Here is a 26,124-nt window from a genome sequence, read left to right on the forward strand (position 1 = left end):
TGGAACAGAAAAATGCAGGTCAAAAACAGGACAAAGGATTTGTTATAGGGGCCTACCAATGCTCTGAAGGCTGGTGTATGTACATCTAGTGGAAAGGATATTTGAGTAAGAAAACCCATAGTAGTTCTAACAGTCATCTTTAATATAGACTAATGAGTCTTGTAAGTTACCATCACCACCTTCTGTTTTCTAGTATTCAACTTTTTTATTAGCCTCCTGTGGCACAGGAGTGATGGAGAGCAACATTTCCATACCTGGAAGGAGCATCTGTCTAGCAGCTCACTGGTTTCTATGCTGAGTGTAGAGCTCCATTTTCCTCTACCAGCCTGTTCACTTACTATTTGTGACTGACAATAAGCATAAACAAGTGCTTAATGCAAGACTAACTCAACAAGATTGAGTCATATTAGTTGGTCACAGGCTACAGATGTACTCATTGATGTTAGACCTGTGACTTCTAAGACTGAGTGTGTTATTTTGACTCCTGTAAAATATTGCAGGCACCATTTAAAAAAAAAAGGTTTTAAAGATAGGGTTTGATTATGGGACTTGTTCCTGTGTGTATCTTGACATCTTTTGTATAAACCTGTTCTGCTGTTAAAAACATATATAAAGGGGTTTTATATATACAACAAAAAAGTCCTGGAAAATGTGAGGCACAATGTGCAGATATACTTTCTACAGGGGTCAGAAGACGTAGCAACTGCTAAACCCAAGGGGCCTTAGTTGGGTTGGATTGCCATTAGATTATAGTTCTTTATCACAGGAGCATACAGACTGCATTATTCTGTTGTGCCTTCTCCAGCAGGCTTCCCGGTGGAGAAGGCACATCTTCTGTGGTGCTTCTGCAGCAGCTAAAGAGGACACAATCTGTACCATCACCAGTTTTACTTTTTTAAAAAAAGCAACACATTTCTTGCCAAAAAGTAGTTTTTTCTTTGTGTTACCTTTTGCGGCTTCTAGTGATTTTCCAGAATGGCTCCAGTATATAATTGTATGTCAAGTTGAACCTAATTTTTTTGTAGTCTGGTTCTCTGGGAAGGCTAGAAATAAAAACTAGTTTTGACATGTTCTTTAGAGAAAGTGAATCCATATTTATTTCCATTTATGTCTTCCGCTTCCAGAGATTCTAAGGGTAGAACAACAGGCTCCTCTCTTTTACCAAGCCTATAGGGTAGGCTGTGCTGAATGACTGGGGCATGGTTACTCAGTGAATCTTACGGTTTTATGGAGTTTTGAACCTGAATTTCCCAAGATCCTGATTTTTATTTTCTTTATGGGTGATGACTTTCAAATGCTCTGGAGAAAAGCATATTTTTAAGTGTCACACTGTATAGTTCAGATTAATCAGTAATTGTCACCTCTTCATTTTACACATTACTAGGAATAACTTGATTTATAGAGTATCCCACTCCCTTCTTCCCATAACTATCAGGTGAAATGTGCTCTTGTCCCACTTCTGTGTTGCAGTCTCTGCTCTATTGAATCAAGTCCCATTGGGTTCATTGGTGCTTGCTCTCAGACAGAAGTTGGACTGCAGTGTTAACAATCCTGTTGGTGCTAAAAGAGGGAAGTACTCCCATGTTGTGGTATTAATGCTGCAATCACAAATACACTGTTCTGTCACACAAAACCTTAATGCCTCTTCTGAGCAAATACACATAGGATTGGTATACCTTTTAAGCATATTACTTCATTATGGCCCCATACAGACAGGCCAAAATAAAGCTGCTTTGGGTCACTATAGAGGTATGCTGTTTAAACGATGCATGCGTCCTAAGAGTCCTAAGGATGAGCGTGGCTTTGGTGCAGCTTCCGGACTCTTAGGGCGCATGCATCGTTTAAACAGCATACCTCCAAAGTGACCTGAAGCAGCTTTATTTTGGCCTGTCTGTACAGGCCCTAGTACACTTATCTTAGGCTGCATCTGCACTGTGAAAATAATCCGGTTTGACTCCACTTTATCTGTCATGGATCAAATATTGTGGGTTTCTGGGAGGTGTAGTTTTATTGAGATGTTTAGCTTTCTCTGTCACCATAAACTAGTTCCCAGAATTAACTCTTTGTCTGGCTCTTTGCTATGGGATTCTGGGAGTTGGAGTTTGTTGTGGGCCCAGAGCGGAGCTTAGAGAAGGAAGGCCCCGCAACAAACTCCAACTCCCAGAATTCCATAGCAGAGCCAGGCAACAAGTTAAAGCGGTGCCAAACCAGGTTCTCTCTCCAGTGTGGATGCAGCCTAGGAGGAAGCAAAAAACGAAACAAGCCCCCACCAGCAGCCTCCTCCATTTTGAGCATGAAGGCGGAAACGGGGCCTGTCCCGAGAGGAAGAGCCGCGGAGAGGGAGGCGAGGCCTAGAGGCTGGGCTCCTCCTCCCTTCCTCCCGAGAGAGGCTCCGCTGTGGCCCAGCCAGGCCTTCCTCCTCGGAGTCAGGAGCCCAGGAGGAGGGAGAGGCCTCCGTGGGTCCTCCTAAGCCGCTTAGGCAGGAAGGAGGGAGCGGGCATGAAGGGCCTGGGAAGGAGAAGGCCCAGGGGAAGCCAGGAGCTGCCCTTGGCGCCCTGAGGAGAAGAAGAAGGAGGAAGGAAGGAAGGGAGAAGGAGATGGGGAACTGCCTGAAGTCTCCCACCTCGGACGACATCTCCCTCCTCCACGAGTCCCAGTCGGACCGGGCCAGCTATGGGGAAGGCACCGAGGCCGACCAGGAGCCCCCGCCGCCCTACCAGGTAACCCCAGGGCCCAGGCATGAGCCCCAGGCCGAGGAGGGAGCAGGGCCAGGCCGGGCGCTCCCCCACTCCCTCCCTGCCTCTGCCTGGTGCACAGAATAGGCATCTGGGGGGGGGTCGGTTTGGAGGAAGCCACACACAATTAATTGGCTTCTTAGCATGCGTCCACACTGCAGAAATAATCCGGTTGGACACCGCTTGAACTGCCCTGGCTCCTTGCTATGGGCTTCTGGAAAGGGTAGTTGGTTGTGGCACCAGAACAAAGCTAGTTAGAGATACTACTATTATTGTTACACTTGGAGATATTATTGGGGATTTTATTATTATAGTTGGGAATGTTATTGGAGATATTATTGTTATAGTTAGAGATATTTGTGGAGATATTGTTATAGCTGGAGATATTATAGTTGTATACTAGTTGAAGATATTTATTATTTATTTATTTATTTATTATGGGAGTAAATGTGTGTTTCTGCTTATCTAATTACAAGCCATGCCAAGCTTTGTTCTGGTGCCACAATCAACTACAGTTCCCAGAATTCCACTGAACTGGGCATTTGAAGCGGTGTCAACCTGGATTATTTCTGCAGTGCGGATGCAGCCACAGACTGTCATCCTGACTTGGAATTGGATCAGCTCCAACGACAACATCAACAGACTCCATTTAGGGGATCCCCTCTCCATCACCTCCCTCTAAAATGCTGCTTCTTCCTCTGCTCTTCTAAGGTTTGAAATTTGACATTCAGCCCAAAGCCCCTTCTCTCAGCTGAACCTCTCTCTGTGGCCTGATGGGGGAAGGCTTGCTGCTTTTCTTTCTTTCCCCTTCCCTTTATCCTGGTGGCTTTTCAGCATTGACATTGGAAGTGTGTTGATGTTTTGTTTTGGTCACCCAGTTTCTTTTTTGAAAAGGCAGAGAGCTGTGGAAAGACAGCTTTCCCAGGTTAGCCTGAAATACTGGGAAAAATATAAATCCCCCCCTCCAAAAATCAAACACAACAACACCTTATTTTTAATTTATTTATTTTTAATTGAATTTGGATTGTAACTGTCCCCCTTTGGGAGGAAACTCTTCATTTTGGTGTGGTTTATCAAGTAAGTATGCTTAAGGTTGTATTGGTGGTGGTTGTTTTGTAGACCTAGTTACTGATTTGTGTGTGTGTGTGTGTGTGTTTAAAGTGATGGTCGCAGCCCTGATTCTCTTCCTTCAGGCCCCCAGGAGAGGCTTTCTGGTTGGTGCAGCTTCCTTTGTTTCTGAATGCAGTGACATCACTGTCTGGGGTTGCTTTTTTCTCATTATCTTCCTATAGCAGAAATGGACCCTCTGCAACACAGGCTTTGGCTGCATCCACACTGCGGAAATAACCCAGTTTGAGACCACTTCAGTTGCCCTGGCTCAGTGCTATGGAAAACAGCCTTTCCAGTCATGGAATTGCCATTTTGGATCCAGCCCTGTATTCTCATTCATGTTGTGGCTAGGAAAAATGCAGTGATCTTGTTCTATATGTAATTTGTTTATGTGTTATATGAATTTGTGTTTAAACTCCTAACCTAGATTGAATAACCAAGATTTATCCTGTGGCAGTAGAAGAGGAGCAAACAAATATATTCTGAAAATGTAAACAATTATGTTTACATATTTCATTAAGGCTTAAAAAAATTACTCCTAGCATTTCCCCCCATGTTGTGAAAACTGATCATTTTTTCAGGATACACAATAAGGATGTTTTCTTGTGAAGCCACTGATCAATGGCCAATCTTAAATGTTCACCTGAACCCTTATCCTAAACATATACCCAAAAGTAGGCCTCATTGAGTTCACTGAAACACGTTTCTAAGTAAGTATATGACCAACTGCAACATTGGTACCTTGCAATGTAGTATGATGGAGTAAGGCTCCTAAAAACACTAGTCATTGTCCAGTGAAGTCATTTCTGCTTGCACAAGACATAGTGCATCTGGCACTTTTCATTCTTTTCCTCAATGCTTCAGTCTCTTAACTGCATTTGAAATTCCTTTTTTTATTCAAAAAAGAATTTATAATTTGGTACATTTATAAATCTGGTTTGCACACTGCTTTGGATCATAGCTATAATAGCTATGATCCAAAGCAGTGTGCAAACCAGTTTTATAAATGGACTTGCTTCTGTGTTTTTAGAATCTTTAAAAAATTCTTCAAATTTCTAATCAATCATAGCTAACAAAATTACAGGAAGCGTTTACTGTAATGGAGTCATCTACATATATTTTATAAGATAATTATATGTTAGTCAAAATGTTTTTGAACTGCAGAAGAAGGGAAGAATGTTGAGCTGTTACACACTTAAATCCCTGTGTATCTTTACAGAGATGTAAGTCAATGTATTTAATGGGCTTTATTCTCCTGTTGTTAAGTGCAATCAAGTTAACTTAAACTTATGACAATCCTATGAACAAGAGGCTTCCAAGAGGCCTTACCAACTCAGAGCAGTTGTTTGGTAATTGTTTCTTGAGACATACTTACTGGGAGTAAGCCTCCCTAAAAACAATGGGTCTTTCTTCCAAGTAAGCATGCACAAAGTTATATGATACAGTTGCAGTTCCTGTGTACTTTTGTTTTGGAGTAAATCCCAATGACCCTTATAGGACATCTGAGTAAAACATACACAAAATACCTCTAGACAGCTGCAGACCTATACATATGTATTTGAGAATAGGCTCAACTGAACATAGTGAAGCTTCTTTCCAGGTAAACATGTATGGGAACAGGGTTAAAGACTGTAGTCCTTGAACATCCATTAGAGCAGTGGTCCCCAAACTGTGTCCTTTAGTTAATTTTGGACTTCAGCTCCCAGAAGCTTCAGCCATGTTGGCCAATAGTCTGGGATTCTGGGAGCTGAATCCCCAAATCCCTTAAGGAGTAAAGTTTGGAGACCACTGCATTAGAGATTAGTTCTGAGTGAGCTCAAGAAGTTTTCTTAATAAACATACATAATGTTGCACTGTAAAGCAAAAATCACTTTTTAAAATAACATTTTCCTCTTTTAACACTTACAAGAAATGTTGAATAGCCATTTTAAAAAAGGAGGGTTTTTTCATGTATGGGAGATTCTGAAAGTTTCATTCCTTACCTAACTCCAGAATATCAAATCAAGTAAATTTCTCCTCTCCATGTTTCAAATCATGTTACTTATGTAAATTTTAAATATTACTGTATTAATAGTTAAAGTATGCAGTCTGTTATTTAATATCATATCTAAATTCCTTTCTTGTAGAACTCAGTTAAAACAATTCAGGGACAACCCCACCCCCAATTCTCTTTTTATGAATTGATCATAGAAATGGCAATCTGTTGTAATACTAAAGAGAAAAGCGTATCTCACACAACAACAATAATCTCTGTCAAACTTCCAAGTCTATAGCAGCTACATACTCATAATTTGGCATACTGGGGGCATGACTAATATAATTTTATTTTTAAAATTGTTTAGTAAATTTTAGTTAATCAAAATCTATCTCTGAAAGACCATCTTCAGTCATCAGGTCCCTCTAACCTTCCTTAACCATCAGGGAGAAAGCTTCAGTCAAGCCTTAGATGTTTATTTCCCCAGGGGGTCTCTTAAGCAGCTTCACATGATGCAAACTTCTGCAAACATTTCAAAAAGTCAAGAGAGAGACAGAGAAAAAGGTCTTGTGATGTGATAAGAGGCAAGAAAAAAGAATGCACAGAAAGAAAGGTTAGATACAGATAGCGAGATAGGATAGATAATAGGATGCAAAGATATAGGATGGGAGATACCTGGTTTAACAACACTACGTGTGAAAAGGATATAGGAGTCCTAGTAGACCACAAGTTCAACATGAGTCAATAGTGTGATGTAGATGCTAAAAAGGCCAATGTGATTTTAAGCTGCATCAATAGAAGTATAGTGTCTAGGTCAGGGGTAGGCAACCTTTTTGACCCGGGGGCCGGGTTGCTGTCCCTCAGACAACTCGGGGGGCCGAAGCAAAAAAATAATAATAATAAATTAAATAAATTAAACCAGTACAAATGTAGGACAAAAATTTAAAATGGAGGACACTTTTATTAAAAATGTGGAGGACACGCAAAAAAATCTGCTGATTTTTAAAAAAATGTTAATATAAATGCATGTTTCTGAGGCTTCTATAGACAATTGCCGCCTCTTGCCCCCACTTGCACCTCCTTGCCCCCCTTGCCTGCCTCTTGCCCCCACTTGCACCTCCTTGCCCCCCTTGCCCGCCGCTTGCCCCGTGCGCAAAGGCCCCCGCGCACCTGCGCCGGTGGCCATAGGCCCCGCGTGCTTGCATGGGAAGCCAAAGGACCCCACGCACCTGCGCCGGAGGCCAAAGGCCCCGGCGGCAATCTGCGGCAGGGCTGGGCTGGGGCCGGATCCTAGGCCTCCCGTAGGTTGCCGACCCCTGGTCTAGGTAAACGGAATTCAAAGATATAGCCATGTTAGTCTGTAGAATCAGTATGTAGAGAGATCTTGCATCACCTTTGAGACTAAGTGAAAGAAAGAAATTGGCAGCATGAGCTTTTGTAGACGTCAAATATCATACCTTGATTTTCCAATTTTTATAAGGGACACCATTTTGTTATGTCATTATATTTAATGGGATGTGAACATCCACAGATTTTGTTATCCGCGGGGGATCTTGGAACCAAACCCCAGCGTATAACAAGGGTCCGCTGTAATTTTTTTTAATTTAAATTTTTTCTTTTATTTTTTAAAAAAACAATACATTTTAACCAAATCTTCACTATGTATACGTAAATACATTTAGGTTGTACGTATGGTATTGTAATTAGACAATATAATATTAATTTTACTAATTGTTTATGCCACAACTATTAGCATGACATTCAGTGGTATATGGGAATGAGTAACTGGTGCAAAAAAGCATTACTATGGATTCTGTATAGTGTGAAATGAGGAGACGTCAGTGCGGGGTGTCTGTGTGTGAGAGACTCAATGGAGTTACTGAATCGGGGGGGGAGGATACCAACCCTAGGGGAGCTACTGTATGATAGCCCTGTTTAAATATTTGAAAGGATGTCATACTGAAGATGGGACAAGTTTGTCTTCTGCTGCTCCAGAGAATACAACACAGAGCAATGGATTCAAAATACAGGAAAAGAGATTCCACCTCAACATTAGGATGAACCTCCTGACAGTAAGAGCTGTTTGACAGTGGAACACACTCCCTTGGAATGTGGTGGAGTCTCCTTCTTTGGTGCTTTTTAAACAGAGGCTGGATGGCCATCTATCGTGTGTGTGTGTGTGTGCGCGTGCGCGTGTGCACACTTGCATTGTGTATATCTGCATGGCAGGGAGTTGGACTGGATGGCCCTTGAGGTCTCTTCTAACTCAATGATTCTATGAAAGGCTAAGTGAACACTGCAGTGGAGGGAGAGAAAGGGTGCAGCCACACTGTAGAAATAATGCATTTTGACAATGCTGTAGCCGTAGTTCCATCCTGTGGAATCCTGGGATTTGTAGTTTTATAAGGTCTTTAGCCTCTGCCATAGCTACAAATCCCAGGGTTCTGTAGGATGAAGCCATGGCAGTTTAAGTGTTAAACCAAAATATTTATAAGTGCAGATGCACCCAAAGAAGCAGGAAGAGGACAGAGAGCACCAGGATAAGAGTAGAGAAATGACACTTGGGCCCCATACAGACAGACCAAAATAAAGCTGCTTCAGATCACTTTGGAGATCTGCTGTTTAAATGATCCAGTCCTAAAGACTGGCGTGCAGCTTTGGTGCAGCTTCCAGACTCTTAGGATGTATGTATCATTTAAGCAGCATACCTCCAAAGTGACCCAAAGCAGCTTTTTTGGCAGTCTGTATGGGGCCTTGGCTAGGTTGGTTTTTGTTGAGTGCCTTCAAGTAATTTCTGACTTAAGGCAGTTTTTTCCTGTCAAGATTTATTGGGGGGGGGGTGCCTTCCTCTGAAGCTGAGAGAGGTTGATTTGTTTATGGTCATTCAGTGGGTTTGAATGGTGAGTGCGGATTCAAACCCTGGTTTCCAGAGTCCTAGTCCAACACTCAAACCACTAGACGTGGGGTGAGTTAATATGGGAATAAAGAGGGCACCTTGAGAGAAAGAGCATGAGGTAGGTAGATGGGTAAAGGGAGAATAAGAATGCCTGATAGGCAAGAAGCAGGTATGTAGGAGGAAAAGAGCACCAGGATGACTGGGGGGGGGTGTGTGATTTAGGGGTTACTAATCCATGAAAAAAAAATCAAGAAAATACTTTGATTATTTACTTATTGATTTTATTTACAGCCTGTCCTTTCCCCAGAGTTGGTTTGCAAAGGGGCTTCTAACACAATCAAAAAGTTTCCAATAAAACAGAATAAAATAAACATTTTCAAATATAAGTTTCATTTATTATATAGTTAAATCAGTTTTAAAACAAAATAAGTGGTAAACTACTCAATAGTTCAGCACATAAGACAGCAGCAGACAGGCAACAACCGTGGAGGAAGGGGTTTGCCTAACCTTTGGAAAGCCATTGTGTAATCTAGGAGCAGCCACTAAGAAGACCCTCTCCTATGTCTGTACCCCACATCTCTGAAGAAGGCTGCACTGGCTGCATTGGTTGAACACCAAATATCCCATTGTTCTAGCATTTCAGAGAATATTTACATCCTTTATGTGATTACTCTGAAATAAGGAACTCAATAAATATAAATAGTTTGGTTTACCCACTATATTCCATTGGACTTTCTGTTAAGTATGTTTAAGATTATAGCCTAAATATCTGACACGGAACACATGCCAAGTTGTATAGTCTCTCTCTCTCTCTCTCTCTCTCTCTCTCTCTCTCTCTATATATATATATATATATATATATATATATATATATAAAATAGATTAATCATTTCTGAATTTGTATTTTACTGTTATCTTTTCTTAACTGCTGAGTTTGGCTGAAAGCTTCAAATTTTGCTGTATGAAAACATACCACTTGCCTTATTTATTATGATTCACCTAAGTATGATTGTATTGATGAGCATCCTCTCCATGTAAATAAATAACTAGCATTATGAAACCATAGCATGGAAATCATTCTAACTACTCATTGGCATGACTCCTATAGAAGTAGATTGACTTCTGTGACCCATAACAAAGAGTGTCCACCTGGACTTCATAAGAGGTATTACCTGAGAGGTACTTTGTTTAACAAAAGGTGATAATGCCTCAGACAAGCAGTCACTTAAGGAAGACATCACAGAAGCATTAAATCAATCACCCTTGATGACATTTGCTATCAGTGGCATGTCCTGTCTATACCCTACAGAGCCACATGATAGGAAAGATAGATCTTTGTCTGGGGGTTATTTAGTTGTGGCTCAATAGTTTAAGCTTTTCACTTCACATTTAGTAATGTTGGCATTAATAGAATTCAGTATAGATACTACCTACAAGATTTGACTAGAAGAGGCCTTTTCAGCTAACCCTTCTGGACAATCAAAAGTGATTCTGTTTTATAATATAGTGGTCCCTCCACATTTACTGGAGTTAGGGGTGAAGGACCCTCATGAATGTGGAAAAACCGCAAATAAAAAAAAATACTGTTCTTTTACCTAAGAGATCATCTCTCTGGGAATCTCCAGGTCCTCCAGTGCAACTCTGTGGTCAACATCTGCCAGATGTTGATCATGCTACAAATGCCTACAGAAGTGTTTTCTTTAGGAACTTCTAGGTACTCCAGCACAACACTGTGGTAAACTTGCAGCAAAATTGCGCTGGAGGACTTAAGAGATTCCTAGAGAGGACATATTAATAAAAACCTCAAATAATCAAATCCACAAATGCAGAGGGCCAACTGTATATACTTATGCATCTTCGCCAGAGGGTTGTACAGATACTAACAGGAGCTTCTCCTGTTGGACAAGATGTTGGGAGGAAGTATAATTGTATAAACCTATCTGTATCAAAATAAAAGATATCTTGTGGTAACACTTTAATACTTACTAGTCTATGCCATCAGGAATGAAAGAGGTGATTTCTTCTGTTCTTTAAATAAAACAGACGTGCCTGATTTGTCAGCTCACACAAAGACTGGTTGTTGCCTCATGACTTGCTCTGATCAGGACTTTTCATGTACAGGGGATGGTTCAGCTAGATACTTGCCACTCCTTCCATGGACTAGAGCTCAGATTCACAATATAATTATGTTTGAATGGGGAAGCTATTATTTTTTCTTCCACGGGCCCTGTTCCTTTAGGATTAATTGCCAGTGGCTGCATCTTAAGCAAGGAATATTCAGAAGTGGTTTTGTCAGTTCCTTCCTCTGAAATTTAACCTACAGTACCTGGTATTTGTTTGCAGTCTCCCATCCAAGTACTAACCAGGGCGGATCCTGCTTAGACTTGCAACATCACAATTCACAAACAGGATGCCAGCCAGTCTCTTAAAATGATGACAATATGGTGCTGGCATAAGAGAGTGATTCTGTGTCTTTCATAATCATGTGGCAGGTACCTGTATTATAAGGTAGGATAGCCTTCACAATTGAGCAATCATAATCAGTCCTTTGCTTCTGCTTGAAACAGGTATTTGAGGATGGGGGAAGAATAATATTTTGCTTTTGGATGCTTGCATTGGCCTGTTTCAATTGGTTTCATTGTTTTCTGTGGATGGTTTAGTAACTGGAGCCCCATGTTACAGCTTCAGCTTCAAATCTTGCCTTGAGCTTGGAAATGTTCTGTGGCCATTTTGGCTGGTAGATACTGGGAATAACATTTCCAGGCTCTGCTTTTGACCCACCATACACATGCCATTTCCCTTCTCTCTAATTTTATGTTACTTAGTAAGTAAAATGGGTTGACTTTTCAGACATATCATTGCTGCATATAATATTCTCTACATAGAATGCTCCCATTCAGGCTGTGCCTGTTCATTGTTTAATGAAGTTCCTTTTGATCATGCTAAATTTATCAACTCCCAAGGAGAAGAAAGTGATTCAGAAAGTAGTTTTTGTTTCATACTTGGCAGGTATCCACGTATTTGTTGTTCCCATCTGTACTTTGAATGTACAACTTTATGAGATTTGAAACTGTCTGGTATTATAAATGTGACATTTCTGTAGATGTTCCAATTCAGCTAACTTCATGGCGATGGAAGAAGTCACATTCTGGTGACCTTGACTAGATCCTATACTTCCATATGTATTCCTCTTTCTTGCCAACTGAATGGGTTTTCTATAAGATCCTGGGCCATTTCTTAAGAGATGGTTGCAGAGGTTCATACAAATTCATAACTTAGAATTACAAATCCGTAACTACTCTGTTTTTAGACACTATTGCCATGATCGTAAATATCCCCCCCGCCCCCACCTGGAACACACCTTAAACTTTCATGGTTCAAGGGCAGGAAGGGGACTGGCTGTATAATCTTGAAGCTTGTCCACACTCCAGACCTCTGTCACTTGGAAGTGGCTTCCCCAGATACCATTGTTTTTCTATCATTTGATTCCATAGGTCATTTGAAACTACATTTATTCAGAGTACCTTTATGTAAGCAGAGTTACAAATGTGATGTAGCATCTTGACCATTCATTATATACACATATAATGCAGGTGATTTATCCCTCTTACAGGTGAAAAAGAATTTCTCTTTTGTTTAATCTTTGCATGGGGGGAGGTCCTAACTATTAAGCTCAACCAGAGGTGGGCATAGTATGTGCTTTGGGTCATATGCAGCCCCTGCAACATACTTTTTTTGGCTTCTGAAGGGCCCCATCAGTCTGCCAAATTACCTGTGTTATTTGTATATAACAGCCAAGATCCTAGACGTCCATTTAAAAAATTAACATATTTGGCTAGTTTTTGCCCACAAACCACATAGAAATCCCCCAAAATGAATTAAAACATGCATATGCACATACACACCCTACAAGCAGCCCAGAACTCTGTACTGTCCCCAGATATCTTTGTTTTTCTCTGCACTGATTTAAAAAGCCAACAAGAAGTGATACAGAGCCACTTCTTGTCATCATTTTTAGAGAGCCTGAAGAGGAAAACAGGCATTTGAGCTTGGGGTGTGTGTGTGTGTGTGTGTGTGTGCAGTCCACAGGAGGCCTTAGTCCATACACAGTTGCTTTTCCCTGATCTAAGGCTGTCTTAAGTCCTGTTCTGTTTATTATGGATTTTCCTTTTCTCTTACTATACCATCTACACTGAAGATCTGTACCATTTCTTCAGAAATTGGGCGGTCTGTAACGGGCCAATGTTTCCATTTATCCCTGAAACCCATCTTTTCAAAGTTGTAGCCCCCTCCCCAAACCTGGCCATTTTCTGGTCAATGGAGAGCAGGGTGGAGCATCCAACTATTTTCCTATAGCTGGATGCACATTGGCAGGCATTTGCAAGGATGGACCTGTGGGACAGCAGTGGATTATGTCATTGCTCTTTACCTAGCTCTAGGAAAATAGCTGGATGATTCTGTTTTACTTCCCTTGCATACTACCAACCAGTAAATGTTTGGGTTTGGGGAACATTTTGGTCACTGTATTGTCATAGAGAATGATGACATCAACAACCAAAAAATGAGTTGTGATTGTCCAACTCACAACATATGTAAATCCAATGTAATTCACCAGGATATCAGATATTTTTTTCAGCTTTGATACAATGTATTTCAATGAATACAACTGAATGTTTGCCAAGTAGTAATTGAGTGCTGTATATATACAACCACTGTATGCATGCAACCACTGATTATCTATTTTATGCTACCAATGTTCTGATAGTATAATAGGGGAGGAGGCTTACCACTCCTTTGTCTCCCTAGGATTCTTTGGCAGGATTGTCCTTTACTACTTGGCAGATGATCATCTTACCAAGTTATTCATGATGAAAAATTACAATTTCCCCTGTCGTCGTTCTCTGAATGGGGCAAATGTGAGCAACAACTCTTAAGTTTGTTTTTTTTAACAGATTTCAGTTCCTTCCTTCAAATTAGTGTTCTTTCTACAGCAGGGGTGGGCAATTTGTATCTCTTAGGATTGTTGCTAGACCACAAATTGCATCCACCCTTATCAGGACAGCAAATGATAAGGAATGATGGGGATTATAATCCAACAACATCTAGGCAGTCATAATTCTCACATCTCTGTTCTGCAGTTGCTGTATATAATTTCTTGTCTTTTTGCTATGTGACATACACAGCAGCAAATAAAAGATTTCTGTAACCGTGTAGTGGAAAATAGCACTATTTTTTGGGCCTGATCTTGAGAGGCAAGAATTTGATTGTCTGGAATATGATGTGTTATCTCATGATCAGTATGTAAGTAACAGATGTTTAGATGATATTTGCATTTACTTTGATGTGCAGAATGAAGTAATACAATTTATTTCTCTCATGGAATTCTGGCCTTCTCTGTACTGGCCACAAGGCCCATTTCTCCTCCATTCCGGCATCATCCTGTTCAGATGGTGCACATTCCAAACCCTGGTTCTGGTGCAAGTTTTCAAGACAACACTGAATGCCTTGTTCTGATCTCAGAAGTGAGCAACCTGCAACAGCAGTGGAAACGCTGGGAGACTCACACAGCCTCTGTGGCATGGGAGCAAAGAGCCAGGTAACTGGGGCAGGTCAGGGCAGCTGCGGGCCAGGATTCTCATCTGCCCCCTAAGTATCCCAGCCCATGTGGACAGGGCCTTCATTGTGTTTCTCTTTCTTCCCAAGTCTGCCTATTATTATGTTGCAGATTTGTTTTTAAAATAAGTTTGACAAATAGCACAGTGATAGAACTGTTGGTGCTTGTGGTGGGCAGAAGTGTGTGCTGCTTTGTTTTCATACATTTTATTTTCTTTTTTCTTTTTCTTTTTAATAAATTTTATTATTAAAATCAAATACAATTATTTACAACACAAACACCATTAACTCTCATACGAATTAAACATAAAAACAAGAAAAGAAAAAATAAAATAAAAATAACCTCGACACAACACATTCTGTATTACACTATGCATAATACCTAATAACTTATACTAAAGTATACACACAAAAAACTAAACTAAGTCAAAAATAAAAAGAAAAATAGGAAGAAAAGGACCATACACAACCATACACATTTAAAACATGACCTTCCCGTCCTTTAAGCTGAATATTTATAATATTTCACATATTATGACTTTCCTTTAATTACTCTTATATTTCTTTACAAAAGTTACTTACTTTTCTTTTAATTAAATCTTCTATATCTTACTTAAATACATTTTATTTTCAAAATACTTGTAGCTTGTAGCATTTTGAAACAACAGCTGTTTTTCTATATTATTTTTCTATTTTATTTAAAAATACATCAGCCCACTGTAATTGTATCATAACGCTTAAGCTAAGATAGTAATGCCAATTTAAAATTTTAAGGTTCTAGCAGTAAAATTATGTCCCTCATATAAAATGGCAAAATTAAGGTTTGGTTTTTGTAAAAAAAAACTTAATATTTATTTTCAAGCTGTAAATAGTTGAATCTGTGGGCTACAGAGAAGTGACTGGATCTAAATTGTGTTTTAAACTACACTGCTTCTGATTGGTGCCCAAGTGCTTCAGTTCAAGGATAAAAGATGACCTTTCTTCCTTTGACTATATTGATCACAAAAATCTATGGATTGCTTTTAAAGAAATGGGTGTGCCACAACATTTGATTGTCCTGATGTATAACCTGTACTTAAGACAGTGCTTCTCAATTATTTTCTGTCATGCCCCCCCCCAGGAAGAAGAAAACATTTCGCGCCCCCCGCATGACTGTAAATAGTATCATTTGTCTATAAAATTGTTATAAGTACACCTCTGTATAACATACCTTTACGGAGCCTCGCGCCCCTCCCTGGGGGGCCCGCCCCACTATTTGAGAAATACTGACTTAAGACAAGAGGCTATGGTTACCTCAGAATACAAAGAAATTGAATGCTTGGTTAGGCAGAAGGCAATAGGGGAAAAAAGGAAGCTTGCATTCCAGATTGATTCAATTCCAGATTGATAGACACAGTCAAGGAAGCCACAGTCCTGAGTCTGCAAGACCTGTTGGTGACAGGGTGACTTGGAGGTCTCTCATTCATGGGGTTGCTCTAACTCGAAGTCGACTTGACAACAGTTAACAACAAAGTGTACCCAAAAAGCTTGGGAAGCTGGTTAAATCAGGCAATAGTTTGTATGGGGTGCACTGGTTCCTGGTTTGTGATGTAATAGTCTCATTGTATTTGTACATACTCTGGCAGCTGTAACATATAGCACTCTATGAAATATACTGTTCTGCTCTAATGACCAAGATGTATAGCTCTTTCTTCACACATAACAATTATGGTCACTGTATTGGCTAGCCTCTTTCTGAGTATAAGGGCATTTAAAGTCCAGTATGTAGAGTATGGGACAAAGTGCTACTTCTGTCCACCCCCATCCCCACTCATAAACAGATGTTGGTGGACAGGAGAAACAAACAAGGAGGGGGTGGCAGGAATTCACACAGGGGAGAGGGACATGGTGGATGGTGCCAAAGTGGCTGTAGTAGATCCGAATAGCCAGAGTAGTATTCATAAAACTGGTTTGCTGCCCTATCTTTGGGTATTAATGAATACTGGATTCTTTGTTGTTGTTTGTAAAGTAATTTGTATTACATAGCCATGGCCTATTTATAACATGTCAGATATAACTGCTAAAACCTGTCCTGACAATGCTGCTTCGTGCCAAGGAGCTGATGGCACATAAAGTGGCAGCTGCAACAGAGATTTCTCTCATGTTTCGTATTTCGTGCTTGAGAGGACTGCCTCAAGTGAATTCTGTATCTCCAGACATAACCAGTGCCTTTTTTGAATTAGTACATGTCAGTGATTCATGAGCTGCATGACTCTGGGATCCTTTAGGATGGTACTTCTTGGTCTTCTTTATGCAGATTGTGTATATGCAGGAGTCATGAATATATGGATGATTCTGCCAGACTGTGGAGGTTGTTTTTATGATCTCTTGATTGCCTTCTGACCTCAAGATGTCAAGTGGCATGACAGATTGTTCTGCAGGGCTTCATTGGTAGTTGGCTTCTGAGGAGCCTGTACTTTTCTAACTGATCTATGGGAAGCATTGCATAATACCCCAAGGAACACACAATATTAGCTACGTGCTACACTAGTGTGAACAATCAGCATCTTTAGTTATTTTAAGTTTCCTTCAGATAAAGCTGCAGTCACTACTTTGGAAAGAATGCTTTCGTCGTGCAGTATTATGCCAGTCTAGCATGATTAATCCAGGCAGCAGGGCAATGGGCTGGCATTCAAAAGAGCTGGGCTGTGATACCAAGCACTACAGTGACTTCCTTATATGTATTTTACAAGATGCATTTTTCAGAGTATGATTATGTAAGAAAACTATTTGAATACTACCTTTGTTAGAATATTTTCTCCACTTAATTTTATTTAAGTCAAAGCTTGCAATAATTATGTTTTTGGTCTACAGTGTACAAAATCTCCCAAACAGCATGGCAGGGGACTCTAAGAAATTTTGGGATTTATAATCCAAAGAATCAGTTTTTCCAAACTGTGATACTTTTTATTAAAACTTTATTACGGCCATTTGGCCAGCACACAAACTGATACAAATCCATTGATCAGAAAAACAAGCATGTTGAAATTAGATTAAATCAAGTATGGCTGGAGCTCTGTTAGCAGATAGGATGTTATTACAGCTTCTTCATATATTTCTTATGACTACAGATGGTAGAGCTACAGATAGTGTTTACAATTTAAATATTCATTATAATTCGATTTATAATGTTAAGCAGTAACAATAGCAATTCTGATCTCTAATTAGATTATATATAACTATAAAATAGTTGTGTGTGGGTTTTTAAATTTAAAAAAACTTTATCAAGTCCACAGTTATTAAAAAGTCCAACTTGTCAGATGTTAACAAAATATTGTTGGATCTCATATACACACACACATATCAGATTTATCCCTATAGTCCTTTTCATTTGAAAAAAATGTCTTAATTATATTTCTTACTAGTTGGCAATGAATAACTTTGTGAACTCAAAGCAATATTTTTAACGCCAGCGTAAAATCAGAAGCAAACAATTTATTTTCCAAAAATAAAATCAATTTAAAAGCATTTGTGTTTGATCAGAACATAACATTTTGAATGCAATACCATTTTTATCTAGAAACTTGTACAGCAGGAGTGGACTACTTCCACACTTTGGGGGCAGGCTGCATCTGCCTGCCAAGATCCTGGAGAACCCAAACTCCCATTTCCCCTCCTTTTTTTTCCAGGGGAGGGGGAGATCAGTCGTTCCTCCTGAAACCTCAAGGGGAGTGTAGGTGAGTCATTATTACCCTCCTGTCATGGGGTTTTCTTGGCAGATTTGCCACTGCTTTCCCCTAAGACTGTGAGAGGGTGTGACTTGCCTAAGGTCATCCGGTGAGTTTCATGGCCAAGCGGGCAATTGAATTTTGGTCTGCAGAGTCAAACATTCGAACTACTATGTTACACTGGCTGTTCAACAACAACAAAAAGGCCAATATTAGTCCTTATTGTTGTACTGTACAGTGAAGGGTGTTCATATGGTTCACTGTACATTTGTTCGTATTATCCATACACATGCTCAGATGTTTGTGAAAATATCTCAGGAGGTCTAGCAGGATGCCTGTTAGTTCCTGCAGCCAGCACCTAGTCTTTGAGCAGGTGAGCAGTTTAGGGAGGGAATTGTGGTGGATGGAGGTGCTAAATTTGTGAGGTAGATGGTTATTATTACAGCAATATTACAGTATTATTACAGCAATAACCTGAACTAGGAATTTTACAGTCCTTGTTTTTATGCTGCACTTGTTTCTTGATAGCAAACACAAAGCGAACAAAAGTTTATTTGAACTTGAACAATCTGTATATGAAAAGATTTTACAAATAACCAAAGCAAACTTCATTTTTTAAAAATTTTATGCTGTTGAAGATTTTTTGTGAGGTTTTTTTTTTTGTGTGTGTGTGCTGTATCATCAGTCCGCAGTGAACATCCTTCTGTTTCTTGCCTGTATCCCTCCTGCAAATGTCTGTCCTGTATTAGAGGTGGCTAAGATGGGAATGAAATCACTCTTGGCTTAATGCCCTAGGATCTGAAAATGCACTGTCACTGTTTGCAGGGACAAACCATCAGTTCTCACAAACAGGAGTGTATGGCATCTCTCTCATTTGAAATGTTGCCATAAACAGGTTTTATTCAACATAGAAGTAACAGGCTACAGCAATGTTTTCACTTTTTTGCCAACCTTATTGCTCTGTTGCATAATTGGAGTGGTCCATTCTCTCTTGTATATTGGAGGTTTTATTATAAAGTGAGAGGAAGTAGACCCTTGCTGGACCATTATTAACTAACTACTTTGCTTTAATTACTCATCAATAATAATCAAAATACCATTCCTTCTGTGGGCATCAACTGCCAATCAAGACAAATAATTGGAGCGACATAGTTGGAAGGTTAAGCATGCTATATGCAGTTTCATATGCAAATTTATTTATTACCTAAAGCCCAGGTTGCCATTACTTACCACAGTATGATGTGGTAGTTTGGATATTGGACTAGAACTCTAGATGGTCAGAATCCTTGCTCAGCCTTGGAAACCGATTGGGTGACCTTGGGCAAATCACACTCTCCCAGCCTCACAGGAAAGCAGCAAGAAAAACTCTTCTAAACAAATCATGCCACGAAAACCCATGATAAATTTGCCATAGAGTCGTCATAAATTGGAGACAACCTGAAGGCACACAACAACAACAAGCCAGTACTTGTTTTTTTTCCTCTGCTGAATATTTTGTGTAGCCTTGGCAAGACTTTTATAATAGGAATGGCTGTCATTGCCCAGGAAGAAATTAAACTGATCCTGAGAAGAGCAGTGGAGGACAAGGGGTCTTGGAGATGTCTCATCCACAAGGTTGCCATGAGTTGAAGTCAACTAGATGGCAGTTAATAACAACTATTCATATGTAAGAAGGGTCGAGTGGTTTCTGCCATCCCAGAAGGAACCTTTTGTTGTTGTTGTTGTTAAATGCCCTTAGGTTGATTTCTGACTTATAGCAGCCCCATGAATGAGAGACCTCCCAGTCTCAGAATCATCAACAACTCTACTCAGGTCTTGCAGACTCAGGGCTATGGCTGCCTTTATTGAGTCTATCCATCTGGAAGGCAGTCTTTCTCTTTTCCTACTGCCTTCTAACTTACCAAGCATTATTTTTTCTGGTGATTCATGTCTTCTCATGCTATGGTCAAAGTATTACAGTTTCAGTTTAGTCATCTTGGCTCTTAGACAGAGTTCAGGCTTGATTTGCTCTAGAACCCATTTATTTGTCTTTTTAGCAGTCCATAGAACAGTATCTATATTTCTTCTGCAGGACCACACTTTATTTTCTTTCTCAGAACCACATTTCAAATGAGTTAATTTTATTCCTATCAGCTTTCCTCACTGTCCATATACAACGGCATGAACAATCCTAACTGAAGTATTTAATTGTATATTTTAGACTTCAGGATCTCGTCTATTTCCTTCATTTGCTCTTCCAAATCCTAGTCGTCTTCTGGTTTCTTGACTGCAATCTCTATTCCAATTAATGACTGAGTCAAAGTATGGGAAATCTTGAACTAGTTCAGTGCTTTCATTGTCTGCTTTAAAGTTATGTAAATCATCTGTGTTCATTATTTTTGTTTTCTTAAAGTTCTGCTGTAAACCTGCATTTCCACTTTCTTCTTTGTAATCATTCCAAGTCTTTGCTATTTTCTGCTGGTGGTATGGTGTCATCGCCGTATTTTAAATTGTTGATGTTTTGTCCTCCAATACACAGATTAACATGGGAATCACTCAACCTCACCCAGGGTCACACAGTATATATATATATACTCACTCTCTTCCGGGTTAGCATTCTTTGAAGATGCCAGCCACAGATGCTGGCAAAACATCAGGAATAAACATGACCACATAGCTGAAAAAACCTACAAAAAACTATGGATGCCAGCCATTAAAGCCTTCGACAATATATTGAGTGTTTTCAATCTGTGGGCCATTGTTTTGGTTTCCATATATGTTGATAGATTTCAATTAAAACTAGAATAGATTCTGTGTCTGAGCCTGAAGCAGCTCTGTTTGTCTGCCATCTGTTCCTGGTTATTTATTTCTTCCACTGTTTAATAATAACAATAACAACAACAATAATAATTTATTATTATAATTATTTAGAGTACAGCTATCACTTTGGTTTCCAAAACTGGAGGTTGATCTTCATATGGTTCTTACTCAAATGAATCTGTCATCCTTTTATCTCTTTTATATAGTACTTCTGTGTAATGTTTTCATTGTCTTTTTATTTCTACTTGGTCATGTAATGTGTTGCCCTGCTAATTGTAGAGCATCCCCACATTTGGTTTAAGGTTCCCAGTGATTTCTTTGTTCTTGTGGGAGAGGTCTCTTGTTCTCCCCCTTTTTTGTTGTTGTCACTTTCTATTTCTCTGCTTTGATTATTGTCCCTGAGCACCAGTCATTGAACAGTTGAAGTTGGAGTTCTGACTCTGGTTCTGTCACCTTTTACTTTTGCTTCTCCTCTGTCCTTAACTGCTTGAAATTTTCATTTTTCATCCATTGAGACTTCTCTTTCTTTTTGGCTGCAGATAGTGTTTTTTCCCCCTTTGGCATACCTCCCTTACAATGTCCCTGGCTGAAATTCTACAGGGATGTTCTCCAGGTTGTATTTTGGCATGATGGTTGATTTAGTGTTCTTCCTTAGCTTTATTCTAATTTTTTGGTATTAGTACTTCATGGTCTGTGCCATAATCTGTTTCTGATACAAATGTACTATTAATAATGGAGATGGTGGAAACATGAACAAATCGCCATAGACAGACTGCTGGAATGGCAGTGAGGGGAGTAAGCAACATCACATCAGTTTTCATAGATAATTTTCATTGTTTCTTAGAGGAATTAATTATTTTTGCAGTTTTAGTCCCATTGGAGCAGGCCATGCATCTCCTCTACTTGTACCAATACACAAATATATCCCGTTCTCCGTCTAAATTTTTGTTAGGAAAGACTTTTCTAACAGTAACATATGACATGATGGATTAAAAGAAAATGATAATTCCAGTTACTCTTCTGTTCTTCTGCAGTGCAGAGACAAACCTTGGGTTCTCCAGGACCTCATTCCCACTACCTTTTAAACCGGATCACAATTTGATTTAAACCGGTTCAAATGACCCTAGTTCCCACTTAAATTGAATCGGTGAAGCGATTTTGGGGGGGGGGGGCATGCACCAGACCCATTCAACCCACATCTTTTTGACGCAGATCTTTTCCGTGTCGTTTTCAATAAATCGATTCCGTGCAAGTGTGAACCAGATGTGGATCGGAATCGATTTAAATTTGCCCTTTGGTCAGCTGGAGCGGGTCCATTTTAAATCAATTCATGCATGAATGTGAACCACAAGTGGATTATTTTAGAGGGGGAAAATGCAATTGGGGAACCATGCTTCGCTGTCAAACTATGTTGCCATGGAAATCTGTTGGGTGACCTTGGGGTGTTAACCCTCTCAGCCACAGAAACCCCACAATATTCACCTTAGGGTCACAGTATGTCAGAAATGATGTGAAGCCACACAACAACGACAACAACAACAACAGAGTATTCAAAGACATAACCATGTTAATCTGTAACAATATGAAAAGTTATCTTGCAGTTCCTCAGAGACTAACTGAGAGAAAGAAGTTTGTAGAGTAAGCTTTGGTAAACTCAGTCTACTTCACTGAAATGCACAACATGTGGGTATGGTGATGGGGTGATAAGTTCAGTTTCAGTGATGATCCTAAAGCATAGTTAAGGGACAAAGGTGGGGCACATAATGAGCATAAAGCCAAGATGAAAGGTAAACATCAATGAATCATAATGTAAGGTAAACATATGAATATATGAATAATGAAGGAAATTTTTGATCTGGTGTATGATAACAGTTAAGGATGTAATAAAGTCAACATAAGAGCCTACTTGTGACTGGGATGTCAATGAGTAAATTCTGGTACCTTCAGACCAGAATTTCTGATTATGCAGTTGATTCTGATAAGCCACACTGCATCCTGTGATCTATCACTGTTTGCACTCCATTTCCTGGCACACACACATATATTCCTCACAAAAGTTTTTGCCTCATTAAAGAGGCACAAGCTGGGATTGTCCATGTGGAGCCTCTTGGAGGTTTGAATCTTAACTATGTTGCTGAATGTGTTTTTCCAGTGAGGCCTGACATGGGATTTTTGCCAGATAAAATGAAACTTATCACACCTGGTAGGGACAGGAACCAAGTGAAGAGCAGCACTGATGAGCAATGGAGGGTGAAAACTCATCTGGCTAAAATGCACCCCGGGAGATTATCCTGACATGAAGGGGGCCTGCTGTGCAATAATTGAAGTGCAAAAATTAGTTGCTTGTATCAAGGAGCTTTATGCTTCATTAAAACTATTTTTCCTTTCTTTAATCTTTTTATGCTGGTTTTCAGTATTTTTAAGTGGAAAGATAGACAGCCAACCCATCTGATTTGCTATACTGGGGTACTTTACATTGAAATGCAATAATTTAAGAAGGTTTGCTCTAACTATGCATATTGTATGAGCAGCAATACACATAGATAGTGTGGACTTTATTATTTTCAAGCAACTATTCTACTTTAAGCTTAAAATTATGGCTGAAATCCTGTTCAGGCACCACACTGGCATTAAAATAGTTGTGTAAGTGAGTGCTTCCTCAGAATTGTGTAAGGCTCTTCCTAGTGCCACCGGTCATTTGTAAGCACACTCCCCCCCCCCTCTCTCTTTTCACTTGGTGAATGGTGAGTTAATCAACCAGTGTAGAGAGGTTGATTTCAAGGCCTTGGTGTGTCCATTGCACAGCCAATTGCATAAGAGTACAATCCAACATAACCCCAATTGTGTATATTTCAGCTCTGCTAAACATGACTCATTTGGGGAGATCACAGGCCTGAATTTGCAGGGCCTAAGCAGAAGGTTGCCATGAGTTGGGACTGACTTGAGAGCAGTTAACAACAACAACAACAACAACAGTGTGCCTTGGAGGAAGGCAAAGCCAAACCCCCTCTGAACAAATCTTGCCAAGAAAACTCTGTGACAAGTTCACCTTAGGGTCCCCATAAGTGGGAAATGAAGGCAAAATCATGGAGAGGATGGATGTTGGTCCAGTTGGTTTACTTTGCAGGGAGAGAAAATACAAGATGTTATTGAAGATAGTTTTTATGCTTAGAGATAAACAAAAAGATACGCAGTGGAGAGAGTGTTGGGATGATGACTCTGAAGAACAGAGTTTGAATCTGCACTTAGCCATAGAAATCTCACTGGGTGACTTTGGACAAGTGACACTCTCTCAGCCTCAGAGGAATGCAAAGGCAAACCGCCTGTGAACAAATTGTACCAAGAAAACCCTGTGATAGATTTGCCTTAGGGTCACTATAAGTCAGAAACCATGTGAAGACACACAAACCCAACAGCATGCAGTGGATTCCTGTGCATTAATTTTATCTGTGGTGAAATTAGGTAATGGCATTATTTAAACTGTTATGTAGTTGTTCATTTTGACTGAACATATAGGACATGGGTGGGCAGAGTATAGACTCTGGGCTTCGTGAAGCCCATGGAAACCTCCCCTGTCCCAAAGCCCCTCAAAACCTACAAGTATTTTAAAAAGTATTTTAGGGGTGATTTTGTTTTATTTCTAAGGAAAGAAAATGTCCTCAGGAACGTCCTGTATTTTCTCTCCCTGCAAAGTAAACTGTTTTGGACCAACACCAACATTTGTGAAAGCACCCCAAATCTCTCAAAATCACATGAACAGATAACAGTTTGCTCCCGTAACTTCTCCCACTTCCCACAAACCTCCCCAAAACAGACAAAAGAAAAAAATATAGATCCAGAATTGGCTAAAATGGCAGCCTGGAGTGACATTGTATCACTAGGCATGCTGAGGGTTCAGATCTATGCATAGCCATAAGGTGGAGGAGCCTGCCTGCAAAAGATATCCTCCCAGCACAACATCTTTACTAAGGACTGAAACAACATGCAATCATCTGAATAACATTTCCAATTGTTTTTTCTCCTGTTTGGTTTGTAACATCTTGCCTGATGAAGAAGCCCATGGAGCTTCCAAAGCTTGCAACAAAGTATATTCTGCATTTCGGTTGGCCAATAAAGGTATCACTGATGGATTTTTGTTTGGATTTGTTAAATTGCCAGCATAGCTACCCCTACATGTTTTCACCATCCATAATAAGCTTGGAGGTATATTGTTTAGCATAAAAGCACTTTGCCTGTGATTTCTATCATGTTAATGAGCACTTTAAATGACCCTGGTATGATTCTGAATACAGCTAGCTTCAGGCATCTCTCTTGTTCTTGTTGTATGCCTTCAAGTGATTTCCAACATCTGGCCATCCTAAGGCGAATTTGTCATGGGGTTTTCTTGGCAAGATTTGTTTAAAGGAGGTTTGCCATTACCTTCCCCTGAGGCATCTCTGGAGTTTCTCTGTAGTTTACTACTATTTCAATTCCTGGAATGGCTGGAATGTCCAGTTCCACAGCACCATGATAGGCAAAGTAAACCCATACATCCCTTTGTTATCTGGAGTGCAGAAGGTGGGGACACATTATCTAAAAAAACATGGAAATGAGTGTCTTATTTTGATTGGGGCTTCTTTTTTTAATTGCTAGCTGAAGCTCTTTGAGCAGCTAATTGAACACTTCTGTGAATTTATTTTTTAAAAAACATGCATAATTTTATATCAATTTATTATATTGAGTAAAGTAATCTTCAGATAATCTTTATCCTAGGATTACGAGTTCCCGAGCTAACACTGACCTGTTTTCAGCGTATTATGGAATCATTAGTCATGCAGTACATAAATGAAATTGTTTTGCATTTGAAAGCTGGGGGGAAATCAGGTTCATTAGGAACATCTTTTATACTGAATCAGAACGTTGGTCCAGGTGGCTCAGTATTCTCTACAGTACAATAAGATTGGTTTCCACTGCCTAGGCTTTCAAACAACAGATTTGTTTGTAGTGGCTGAGGGTGAACCTGGGACCCCATGACTAAGACTAAGAAGGGGCAACTGTGACCCTCCAGATATTCTCCCATCAGCTTTATTGTCAAGGATGTTTCAGTCACCATTGCCTATACTGGCTGTAGTTTATGAAAGCTGCAGTATAACACTGGGAAGGGCATATTTCCCTATCCTTGTGCTAAAACATTTCTGCTTCTCTTTACTGGGTAGAATAGATTGCATGCTTGTGTGTGCCTTCAAGTCACTTATTGACACATGGCAACTCTATGAATTTCATGGAGTTTTCTTAGGCAAGTAATACTCA

General features: G+C 39.8%; 1 protein-coding gene across 7 annotated transcripts in view; it reads left to right on the forward strand.

Annotated features, from left to right (window-relative positions):
• The first annotated feature begins 2,366 nt into the window (after nucleotides 1-2,366).
• The window catches only part of RNF11 (ring finger protein 11), a 32,900-nt gene continuing 9,142 nt past the window's right edge, over nucleotides 2,367-26,124 (forward strand). Inside the window, exons 1-4 of one of the 7 annotated variants that reach the window (XM_089515113.1) lie at nucleotides 2,633-2,720; nucleotides 3,212-3,446; nucleotides 13,523-13,632; nucleotides 14,127-14,312. In XM_089515113.1, the coding sequence (XP_089371239.1) occupies nucleotides 14,217-14,312 (96 nt within the window). In that variant the 5' untranslated portion in view covers nucleotides 2,633-2,720; nucleotides 3,212-3,446; nucleotides 13,523-13,632; nucleotides 14,127-14,216. Of the gene's footprint in view, nucleotides 2,721-3,211; nucleotides 3,447-3,472; nucleotides 3,813-13,522; nucleotides 13,633-14,126; nucleotides 14,313-24,447; nucleotides 24,952-26,124 lie in introns of those variants that run through there. The other 6 variants (XM_089515112.1, XM_089515114.1, XM_089515115.1 and 3 more) reach the window with 6 other exon arrangements.

This window comes from Sceloporus occidentalis, unplaced genomic scaffold (assembly GCF_023333645.1).
Source record: "Sceloporus occidentalis isolate IW3139 unplaced genomic scaffold, rSceOcc1.0.p SCAF_3, whole genome shotgun sequence".
NCBI lineage: Eukaryota > Metazoa > Chordata > Lepidosauria > Squamata > Phrynosomatidae > Sceloporus > Sceloporus occidentalis.